General features: G+C 40.5%; 1 protein-coding gene across 1 annotated transcript in view; it reads right to left on the bottom strand.

Annotated features, from left to right (window-relative positions):
* Positions 1-12,591, bottom strand: part of HERC2 (HECT and RLD domain containing E3 ubiquitin protein ligase 2) — a 921,269-nt gene that overhangs the window by 143,308 nt on the left and 765,370 nt on the right. Inside the window, 1 exon segment of the mRNA XM_030201308.1 lies at positions 4,056-4,171. Coding sequence (XP_030057168.1) covers positions 4,056-4,171 — 116 coding nt within the window.

Genomic DNA, 12,591 nt, shown 5'->3' with positions numbered 1-12,591 from the left:
GCGCGCGGTAAGCCTGTGTTGGGCTTACCACAACTTTGTAAAATGACCCTTATTGTGCTCATTTGGTTTTCATATAATTTATTGAGTTATGTTTTATATTTGTTTTATATTTGTGGTTCATAATTCATTTATGAATTATGTTTTATATTTGTGATTCATCGATTTTATAACAATATTCTCAATATATTTATATATCAGTTTCTTTATGATTTGACTGATTTATGTTTCAACATCTGTGGGTTACTGTTTTTACACTTTTATATGCACTTATATATTTACTGAATTTATATATTGCTTATGTATCAATAATTATATATTTTATTATTTATGCTTTACTGTTCATTTTTATTTATTTGATGGACTTATTTTGGTCAAAAGGGGATTTTGATTCTTTGTTTACATTTATGTATTTAGTCATCTGTTACATATATATGTGTTTATGTATACATTGCTTAAAGGGTTTCATATTGTTTTTATATATTTTCATTCATTTTACCTACTTTTGAGGGTGAATTGCTTCCCCTCTGTTCCTCTATCATCTTTTCACAATATCTATCATTTTTACATTTTCAACATTTTGTACCACTTTAGTAATTTATATACTCATCACTTCACTCACAGTTTTTTTCCCCTCATATATATTTTATTTGCTGAGATAATACATGTTCTATCCTTTGCCCTCCACTGTGTCTTTTTTATGCTTCACATAAAGCTTTGCCAATTCATATGTGTTTCATTTAATTCCTAGCCTCGTTTTCAATTTTTTGTGTGTTTCACTTTCAACCTCGTTTCTGTGCACATTTCACTTTAAAAGATAGTACACTACTCACCCTGTATCTTCTCCGCTTTGAAGTGCAAACAAAGATTGTTGCTTCATATTAAAGTTACTTCTTCTCTTTCAATAGTTTCTGTAATACTGTATTTTCTTTTTCAGGTGCCATTCTGTCTGGTTGCTGCAGTCACTTCTTAATGTTTCACATTTTTGGTACTTATTCATTTGCATGGCCTTTTTTCATGCACCTTTCCCTTGGCTCTTCAGCGCAGTGTTTTTTTTTTTTTTTCTGGTGACTGACACGGCTTTCAAAGAATCCCTTACAGTAATAAATGCTCTCTTTGGTGTCTTTGTTCCCTCAGTTATATTTCTTACGCAAGTCTTTATTATTCTGTTTTATCACTGGATGTGCATCCCATTTGTGTTTTTTTTAATATGCCTTTTCTGACAATATCTGGGATTTTTTGGCCAGCTTTAACTTAACCGGCTATGTCAATATTCAGTGCCAGCCATTAAAGTTAATAGCAGGCAAAGATAGGACTGCTACTTATGCCAGCTCGCGAGATAGACATTTAGCCACTATGGAATAGATTCTATATATCACACCTAAAAAAGGTTGGTGTTGAAATGAAATACAGCTAGGTGTATTCTATAAAGTACGCCTTAATTTAGGTGTATTTTGTAGAATAAGCCTAAATTTCCATGCAGTTTATAGAATATGCAGAGCGCCTGTCTGCGTGACTAAATTTAGTCGTGGGCAGTTACACGAAGTAAAACTTGGTGTAAATGCAGATGCCTAAATTAGGCACAGACCAGGTGTATTCTATAACAATGCGCATAGATTTTAAAAATGTCAATGACTGGTCCATTTCATGCCCATGGCCACACTCCCTTTTCAACTATGTGACTTAGAATTTAAGCGCATCACATTATAGAACATGCTTACATGGTTGTGTAAATTCTAATTAATCCAATTAGTGTCAATAATTGCTTGTTAATTGGCAATTATCAGTGCTGATTGGCTTAACTAATTAAGTTGTGTGCGCAAATCCAGAATACGCCTGGATTTGCAAAAACAGCGTAAAATGCGCTATATAGAATCTAGGGGTATTTGCCGTGAATATTCAGCAGAGATAATCAGTGATCTCCCGCTGAATATTAGCGGTTGGCCACTAAACTCTAAATAGTGCTGAATATCCGGGGGGGGGGGGGGGGGGGGGGGGGTTACTGTCCAAATCCCAACAGATATAACCAAAGTATATGAGCTGAAATATGAAAAAGTCTTCAGAAGAATAAAGAGGGATCTAGATAAATGGGCTGATATTTACTTCTTATGCTGGGAGAGGATAGCGATAGTTAAAAAGATAATGTTGCTGAGACTGATGTTCTTCCAAACCCTCACAATAAGGGGAGATAGTGTCCATTCAGAAACCAATAAATAAAGTTGTGTGTATGGGGGTGAGAGGGGGGGGGGGGCTTCAGTAGCTCTATCTATATTGTATAAGAGAAAAAAGGAGAGGGCTTGGCACTCCCTAATTGTAGACTGTACTATTTAGTGGCACTAATGAAGCATCTTTTGGAATGGGAAAGGACGGGAGGATAAATTGGATACCAAGTAAAATAAAGGTGGTCATGAGAGAGGAAGATGAACTATCTCCCATGGGTGTTAGATGAAGGGAAGAAATATGGGAGGAGGGATAGTGAATCCCTATAGTTTGCATTTATTAAGAGACTGGAAAGAAATTAAGGAACTGAAGATTATTTCTATCAAGAAAATGTTATCTTGAGAATCCTCAAGAAACTCTTAAATCCAAACCATGCTGACTAAAAGTATCAGCATGTTTCTGAGGTTACATGCGAACACAAAATTTTCTTGGAATAGGCATGTGTGGCAAAGCTGTCCCAGAATTCGTGTATGCAGCACAGAACCAAATTTACTTAGGCAAGATGGATTTCTAACTATGATTTCACTGCTGCAGGTTTAGTTTGTGGGACAGAGGTGAACATGGACACAAAGTTCCTATGTCTATTCCCTGCCAAAGACAGGTTTAATCCAGCTTAGGACTTGGTGCCTTTAGACAGCCAATATCTAAGCAGAACTACTAACCAAGCCAAAACATGACATTCCTGGATGGGGTTTGTCATGAGGATGTCACAGGCAGAGTCCCTTGGTGATCCATGAAAAGAGAAATTACTTGGGTTGGCGCTGCATCAATATGATGGAAATACATGCCACCAATCGCAAAGGCCAGGCAAACAGCAATGGGACTGGAACATAATAATGGCTGGTTGCAGATGAAGACACACACACATGCTCTCTCTCTCTTTAGAGAAACTTTTTGAAACAACCAGTTTCTTGTTTTCACCCTTGCCTGCTCATTCTCTGGAATCTTCCAGCTCAATGCCTTTGGTCAGATAGAACACACCACCACTTTATGAGGGATTGTAGCTGCATCTGGGACAAGGTTTCCTCCAGCAAAGGCTGCTGCTATAGAAGACTAAGGCATTTGTAATGTTTCTGCTACCTGGGGTACATAAGTGTTTTACTTGTCTTATAAGTGTGAGCTGAGTCAATTGGTATTCCTAAGAAGAGTAGGATGGCATTCAAAAGCTTTCCAGGTTATTGGGCCAGAGTTGTGGAACAAACTTCACTTAGATTTGAGAGCAATCTTATGTTCTTTAAAAGGAAGCTGAAAACATTTTTTGTTTCCCCAATGATTATATTTTTAGAATGTTAGATTAAGTGAGTTGACTATGGCTGGTTATTTTGTTTTTTATTATTTTTTTCTGCAACTTCTTTTTATTCTGGACTGTTATTGTTCTATATGCTTGTGAGCCATTTTGATTGATCTATTTTGATCAAGAAATGGTATATAAGTGTAAGCAAGTAAATAAATAAATAAATAAATAAATAAATAGGTGTCCTGTCTACCCTTGAGTAAAAGAGCAAAGTTGAGACACATCCCACTAAGTGATCCCTTTAACATACAAACTGCTTGCCATATATCTTTCAAAGAAATGTCCTACTTCTCTACATCTAACTCTGAGTGTAACAAAACCACTTTAGGTAAAGAAGCACATTAAATGGAAGCAGGGCCTGCTGATAGGCAACAGAAAGAAAACTGAGAGAAGCAGCAATCAATGATGTAGGAGGGGGAGGGGTGGTATAATCAGGTGAGCTGATAGATGCACGTTAGCACCTAATGCAGCTTAGTAAAAGTGCTCCTTAGCAAGTCACTTCTATAAAACATTAAATTTCTTATTAAAAAAAAAAAAGAATAACCGGTTCATCCACTGGACAAGCTGCTCATCTTGCTCCCTCTTGAACACTTCATGGCTCTCATGAAGAACATTCATACTTTCATTGTCAGCCATCAATTCACGGATTTTCTTAGCAATCTGAAATATGAAAAATACAGTTATTAAGTACCGAGTGAAAGGGATTTCTGACTGAATAAACACATGGGTAAGGCATGGAAGTGTGAGTATGATACAGAGGTCTATATGGATTTCTAATCTGTGACACAGTTTGGAGATGCTGGGGCTCATTTTCAAAGCACTTAGACTTACAAAGTTCCACAGATTGAAAATATGTCTCTATATGTAATAGGCAAACCTAGTTCCCCAGCGCTCTCCGATAGGCAACTGAAGCTCCTCAAAGGGGGCAATGGACCCGTCCCCAGCCATACTATGCTCTAACAAAGTAATATTGGCAGCATCCCAAGCTAAAAATGACGTATTATCAACATTTCCTCTAATTGGGAGAAGATCAGCGAGAGAAGGGATCCTTCTCAACTGTGATCTCAAATGTTTCCAAGTCTCCCTCATTGGACACAGCAAAAGGCTGGACGCCAAGAGGTCCTGCAAGCGAGAGAAAATATGATAAGAGGCATAACAGGCTGTTGCAAGGCCACAACCTCCTTGACTACAATTCCCCAACAAAAAAGTAAATTTCAGTTTGAGTTTTTGATTAGCACAACAGAATCAGGAATGTAGTACACTGACGCGTCTCAGGTCCTTCTGCAGCAGCCACAATGGCAACGTTTGCAATACATACAGCCATTTAGGAAATATAATCATCTGTATAAGGCTAATTCTTCCATTAGAGAGAGTGGCATATCCATCCATTGAGTCAAGTGGTGTTCCGTGTCAGTAATTAATTTTGTGATATTTAAATGGTACAGATCTGGAGTTAAGATGCATATTTGGATACCCAAGTATTTGAAGGACTGGATCACCTCCCACTGCCGTTTTACAAAAGGCGAGGATGGTAGTGCCTCCGAGTTTTGGAAGTAAAGGTGAAAACCTGTGCAGTATCCGTACTCCTGAAAAAAGGGCTAAAAGCGCGGCCAGTGACCACTGGGGATTAGTTAAATGAACAAGTAAATCATCTGCAAAGGCCACCAGCTTAAACATCTGAGAACTAATAGAGAGGCCCAACATTTCCGGGCTAGTGTGAATTTCCCAAATTAAAGGACCTAGCGTGATTATAAAAGGTAGAGAGGCTAGAGAGAACAGCCTTGTTACGTCCCCCGACCAATGGAAAATGTTTCAGAGCACAGACCATTGACCATTATGATGGCTTACAGGGAAGTGTAGAGTGCATGAATCATGGAGAGGAAGTGGCCAGTGATACTATATCTCTGCAAAGTAGCATACATAAGTTCCACTGCACCCTATTGAATGCTTTCTCGGCATCAAAGCTAATTAATAGGGAGGCAAACCCAATATTGTGTCTATATGCCAGAGAAGTAAGAATTCTCCTAAAGCTCTCAGAGATTGTTCTATTTTTGACAAAACCCACTTGCGAGTCATGAATCACTGAGGGCAAAGCTCTGGCCAGGCAATTTGCCATGCCTGTATCCAAAAGCTTAACCTTATAATTCAGGAGGGAGATCAGGCAGTATGAGTCTGGGACCTCTAGGTCGTGACCAGGCTTCAGCAAAATAATGATTTGGGCTACACTGAAGACATTATCTAAAACCACCAGCCACCTCCTCTCCAAGAAAATGATAAAATTCAGCATGGTAGCCGTCTGGACCAGGGGCCTTCGCAAGAGGGCTCTAATTTATAGTCCAATTCACCTCCTCAGGTGAGATAGGAGCATTTAACATTGTATGGTCAGCAGGCAAAATGCTCGTTAAGTCTAAATCAGAAAGACACAGCTGCCCAGATAGCCCTACATCCTCCAGGGGGGCATAAAGTTTAGTTACAGTAATCATGGAAAATGGCACAGATTTCCTCATCAGTGTGAACCTGCATTTCCCTGTGATTTTTCAAAGTCAAAATCTTGGAGGGTCCCAACTTAGGACAGTCTAAATGAGCAAGAAGTCTACCACTCTTATTACCATGTTTATAGAGGTGAAACCTATAATAGGTATGACAAGATGTACTAGCTCTCTGAAGTAATAATTTATTCAAAGCTACCTGTTTCCAACAATTGTTGTTTATCAAAGACACTAAGAGATGCCCCATATTGCATATGGAGGACAGTCAATTGACGTTCCAACCAAAGAATGTCCTTAACTCTACTTTTCTGCAGAGAACTGCAGTAGCTTACCATATCTCTGCATGGGATGGCCTGTGCTGCTTCCCAATACAATACAGGGATATCCTCATGAACCTGGTTATGCTGTTTATAGGCATGCCAACAGTCCAATAGGCAGTTATGACATTTGTGATCATTGTAAATGGTAAACTGAAAAACCCAACATGGCCACCCACCTTCCGAGGGCTGAGTTGCCATTCCAAACAAACCAAGCATGGTATAATAATGCATAAGGTCCAATTTCAGCTTGAGAAATGCCCATCAATAAACCTGTAGAGGCCAACAAGTAGTTAATATGGGATTGTGTGGAGTGTGCCATCGAAAGGTGGGTGAAATCCTTCTCAGTAGGATGAAGCATCCTACAGACATCTATCAAATCCAAAAGTTGACACATAGCAGGGAGACCTCACAGCAGAGCCAACCCCCTCTCCTCTGGGGGCAAGATTTATCCAACACAGAATCCCATACGATATTAAAATCACTTCCAATCAGTACAGGTAAGGTAGGTTTCTTAAGATATAAGTATGTCAGATTACGATAGAATTTTTAATCAATATGATTAAGGGCACAAACTCTGTAAAACAATAGCTCTTTATGATCAACAGTCACCTGATAAAGCACAAACCTCCCCTCCGGATCTGAAGCCAGGGTTACAAAATCCGGCTCCAAGTCCTTTTGAAATAATATAGCCACCTTTTTTATGATGTGCTGCTGCTGCCACACAGTCAGCCACCCACCAACACCTCACTTTAAGATGTTCCTCAGCTATAAGATGTGTTTCTTGCAGAAAGGTGATAACTGCCTTCTGGCACTGCAACTGCTGCAGAAACTTTGACTATTTAACTGGAGAGTTAATGCTCCCTACATTCCAAATGACCACTTTCATACTATGAAATCAAGGTCTAAGAGAAGGCAAGGATAACAAAAGAATACTGGTTGAAAAAAGGACTGTCCCAGCCTACAGTCCTTCCCGTTGACCAATCCTATGAGACAAACCACATGATCACCACAGAAGCCACAAAGGGAGAAAACATCCACAGCACTTGATCCATACCAAAGAGTAGAATCACTCTTGCTCACTCTGCATTCACCCATCCAAAGGACAAAACTACCTCCCTGTACCCCTCACACCCTCCTCAAGCCTACCAAAACCCCACCCCTTCCAATATATCCTGCAATGGGAATGGTCACCTCATGACACTGACCCCCTTTCTCCAACCCTGTTGAGAAGAAAAGTAATGACTCCTGAGTGTCAGAATAGAGCATGAAAAGTCAACTCCACAACAAACATACAGTAACCATAACAGTATACATGTAAAGCAAATAAATAAATGAAACATGCCCAGACACCTCCCCAGGTAAAGCAAAGCAAATCTCCCGCATATTTATAAAGGAGTTCCAAAGTACTGACACAAAAAAACATACAAAACATAACATAGTAACATACATAGCAACATATGTATACCTGGTCTTGATTTGTCATTGCCATTTTCAGGGCATGGACCGTAGAAGTCTGCCCAGCATTGGCCTTGTTCTCCAATTTCTAAAGATGGAGCTGAATCTGTCCAGCCACGATCACAGCACAGACTGTAGAAGTTTGCCCAATACTGGCTTTGCTTCCCAATTACCGGTACTGCTTCCTAATCTCAAAGCTTCTTTGGATCCATTCCTTCTAAACAGGATTCATTTGTGTTTATCACACAAATTTTTGAATTCCGTTACCGTTTTCATATCCACCACCTCCCGCGGGAGGGCATTCCCTCTCCATGAATAAATACATCCTGACATTATTCCTGAGTCTGTCCCCTTTCAACCTCAATTCATGTCCTCTAATTCTAGCACCTTCCCGTTTCTGGAAAAAGTTTGTTCGCAGATTAATACGTTTTAAATATTTGCACTTCTGTATCATATCTCCCCTGTTTCTCCTTTCCTCAAACATGTTCATGTCAGTTAAGTCTCTCCTTCTACATCTCCCAACGCAAATCCCATACCATTTCTGTTGCTTTTCTTTGAACCATTTCAAATCTTCTTACATTCTTAGTAAGAACTGAACACAATACTCCAAGTGGGGTCTCACCAATGTAGAGAGGCATCAACACCTCCTTTCTTCTGCTGGTTATACCCATCTCCTATGCAGTCTAGCAACCATATAGCCATGGCCACCACCTTGTCACATTGTTTAGTCACCTTCAGATCCTTGGATACCATCAACCCAAGGTCCCTCTCCTGAGCTGAGCTTACCAATCTCTCCCCTCCTATCTGGTATATCTCTTTTGGATTTCTGCAGCCCAAGTGCATCACCCTGCACTTCTTGCCATTAAAATCAGAGCAGCAAAGTCCATTACACTGTCAGAACAGGATCAACAGTATGAAACCCTGAACATGTATAGGTGATCATAAAGGAAAAAAGAAAGAAAAACTTTTTTTTTTTTTTTTTGGGGGGGGGGGGGGGGGGGGGTGAAGTCCCTCAGGATGGTTAAACCACCCCGTGGGGAATCCCAGACTCTACAATACAGCATGGTCTCCATATAAAAGAACTGGTGGCAATAGCAAGTCACTTGGGGGCTCCCTGCTCAAGCGATGATTCCACTCAACCATCCATGGCCAATCAAAAGTGCAGAGATGAAGCGGAGATCTACCAAAGGATTCTTCAGCAAATGGTCCAAGGTGTCAGCAGGACCCGTATACTAGGGAAAACAGGGTCAGAGTTGAGACTTGTAAAGGGTTCAAAACTGTTACCAGGGAAGGAAGGAAGGAAGGAAGGAAGGAAAGAAAGAAAGAAAGAAAGAAAGAAAGAAAGAAAGAAAGAAAGAAAGAAAGAAAGAAAGAAAGAAAGAAAGAAAGAAAGAAAGAAAGAAAGAAAGAAAGAAAAGGGGGGTGGGGACCAGGAGGAGCACAGGGAACAAAAGCAAGTAGTGGGAAACATTTTGGTGGGCCACTAAGGGCAAAAAGAAATCTGTCCTTCACAGTTAGGGTGGTGATGTGCCTCTCCCTATACTGTCAGGCATCTAAAAAAAAAAAAAAAAAGACAGGTATGGCACTCCTACATTCCTGAGAAATGATTGGAAACAGCAGTCCAAAGCACATCCTTCTGCCCAGTTGGGCTAGAGATCCACCGCTGCAGAAGTGCCCTGTAGTTGGTCCACAAAGGCCTGCAGTGATACCAGGGTGTCAAAAAGATATGTATGTCCCTGTGCTGTGACTTTCAGATGCACAGGGTAAAGCAAGGCAAAATGTATCTTGCAGTCCACCAATTGCTTGCAAATAAGCGCAAAACTGTGGCGTTTGGAGGCCACTGTGGTGCAGTAATCTTGAAAACACAAGATAGATTTATTGTTATAAGTAAGTGACCTCCCACTTCTGATGGCTTGGATGATGGCATAGTTGAGCACCCACAGGGTAACGACCTAGGCTGTGTAGCCGTCACCTGCCACACTCCAAGACAGTATGTTCGTTCCACTCTTATGGGGCCCAGACGGTCCGGTAGTTGTAGTTCCAGAAAGAACAAGGCCTTCAGAAAACTAATGAGCTCCCTATTGTCCATGGATTCTGGAATGCCCATCAGCCTCAGGTTGTTTCTCCTTGAGCTGTTCTCCAGATCATCCAACTTTTCCTTATAGGTGGACAGAGTTTTCAATGGATCCTCCAAATTGCTGGTCCATTGCTGCATTTGAGAAAACTCCCTATTTAAGTTTTCCAGATGCTCCTGTACTTTGTCCAATTTAGTGTCTATGGGTGCAAGTTGGTGATCCAGCTGCAGCTCCATCGCTGTGGTAACTTCCGCCACCACATTCGCTATCCAGGCTGCCCCCACGCTGGAATCCACGGGACTTTATTTATTTATTGCATTTGTATCCCACATTTTCCCACCTATTTGCGGGCTCAGTGTGGCTTACAATACCTTGTGAAGGATGGAAATACATTGTTACAACACGATTATGGGTTACATTGTGAGGAGTTATGGGAAGACAAAGTCAAGTCAAAAATCGTGAGGGCGTGGAAACCATGTGAAGTTACAGTGGGGAAACGATAGGCGATAGAACAATTTCAAGAGAACATAGGGTATAACATTGTATCTGTGGTTGGAGTTTGAAGTGTGGTGATAATGCGGGGTGAGAGTAGTTCAGAAGGGAGTGTATTGATGCATTTCTATTAGTATGTATGGACTTCATGCGTTTTGATCCTTACAATAAATTTTCTCGAAGAGATGAGTCTTCAGTTGTTTGCGGAAGTCGGTTAGTTCGTAGATCATTTTCAGGTTGCGTGGTAGTGTATTCCAGAACTGCGTGCTCATATAAGAGAAGGTTGATGCATGCAATACTTTGTATTTTATGCCTTTGCAATTAGGGAAGTGGAGATTGAGGAAGGTTCTGGATGATCTTTTAGCGTTTCTGGGTGGCAGGTCTATTAAGTCAGACATGTATGCAGGGGCTTCACCGTGGATGATTTTGTGGACCAAGGTGCATACCTTAAAGGTGATACGTTCCTTGAGTGGGAGCCAATGTAGTTTCTCACGCAAGGGTTTTGCGCTTTCGTATTTTGGTTTTCCGAAAATGAGTCTGGCTGCTGTATTCTGGGCTGTTTGAAGTTTCCTCAGTATTTGTTCTTTGCAGCCTGCGTATAGTGAGTTGCAATAGTCCAGGTGGCTAAGTACAAGTGATTGCACTAGGCTGCGGAATACGGAACTTGGAAAGAATGGTTTTATTCTTTTCATTTTCCACATGGAGTAAAACATCTTTTTGGTTGTGTTATTTGCGTGAGTCTCCAGTGTTAGGTGGCGGTCAATAGTGACTCCAAGGATTTTCAAAGTTTCAGCGATTGGCAGATTTAGTTTAGGTGTGTTGATAGCAGTAAATTTGTTCGTGTTGTATTGGGAGGTAAGTACGAGGCATTGAGTTTTTTCTGCGTTCAGTTTTAGTCGGAATTCATCTGCCCAGGTGTTCATGATGTATAGACTTTGGTTGATTTCGTTGGAGATTTCGTTAATGTCTTGTTTGAAAGGAATATATATCGTTACATCGTCTGCATATATGTAAGGGTTAAGGTTGTGAATTGATAGAAGTTTTGCCAAGGGGATCATCATTAGGTTGAAGATGGTTGGCGAGAGCGGGGATCCCTGCGGTACTCCACATTCAGGTGTCCATGCGGTAGACGTAGTTGAATTTGATGTGACTTGGTATGAGCGCAGGGTTAGGAACCCCTTGAACCAGTTTAGGACATTGCCTCCAGTGCCAAAATATTCAAGTATGTGTAATAGGATTTCGTGGTCAACCATATCAAAGGTACTTGACATGTCAAATTGTAAGAGGAGTATATTGGTGCCGGCAGCAATCATTTGTTTGAATTTAGTTGTTAGGGTAATTAGTATTGTTTCTGTGCTGTGATTTGACTGGAATCCTGATTGGGCATCATGCAGTATTGAAAACTTGTTGAGATAATTTGTGAGTTGTTTGGTTACCATTCCTTCGGTTATTTTGGTTATTAGTGGTATAGATGCTACTGGTCTGTAGTTAGTTATTTCGCTTGCGTTTTTTTTTGTGTCTTTGGGAATTGGGGTGAGTAGAATTTTTCCTTTGGGAAGAGTCCGTTTTGTAGCATGAAATTCACGTGGTTCGTTAGGTCTGTTATGAATTGTTGAGGTGCTGCTTTCATGAGGTTGTTTGGGCAGATATCTAGTTTGCAATGGGATTTGGCGAATGTTTTGAGCGTCTTAGAGATGAGGTCCTCTGACAGTGATTCAAATTCGGTCCAGATCCTGTCTGCTGGGTGTATTCCGTCTTCTGGGTCTAGACAGTTTAGGAGTGTGGCGTATTCAATAGGGCTGGTGGGAATTTTATTTCGTAATTGTATAATTTTCTCCTTGAAGTGTTTCGCGAGGTCGTCGACCCCTGGTATATCTTTGCTGTTGTTTGTAACTGGTGTGGTGTCTAGCAACTTATTTACAAGGTAGAAGAGTTTGTGTGTGTCATTGTAGTTTGGTCCAATCAATGTTTTGTAGTGTAGTCTTTTAGTCTGTTTTATGGTATATTTGTATTTCCTCCAAAGTGATTTCCAGGCATTCATTGTGTGTTCATCTTTCTTTTTGTTCCATGCGCGTTCTAGTTTTCTGACTTGTGTTTTGAGTTTTTTCAGCTCTTCGGTGAACCATGGATTTGATTTTTTCCTACATGATGTTCTGGTTTGGATTGGGGCAATTGTATCCAATGTTATTTTACATATGTCATCCCATTCTTGGAGGAATTGAATGGTGTCTGTATTTGTTGACCACTCA

This window comes from Microcaecilia unicolor, chromosome 4 (genome assembly GCF_901765095.1).
Source record: "Microcaecilia unicolor chromosome 4, aMicUni1.1, whole genome shotgun sequence".
NCBI classification, from domain to species: Eukaryota; Metazoa; Chordata; class Amphibia; order Gymnophiona; family Siphonopidae; genus Microcaecilia; species Microcaecilia unicolor.
This window is presented reverse-complemented; position numbering and strand designations above follow the sequence as displayed.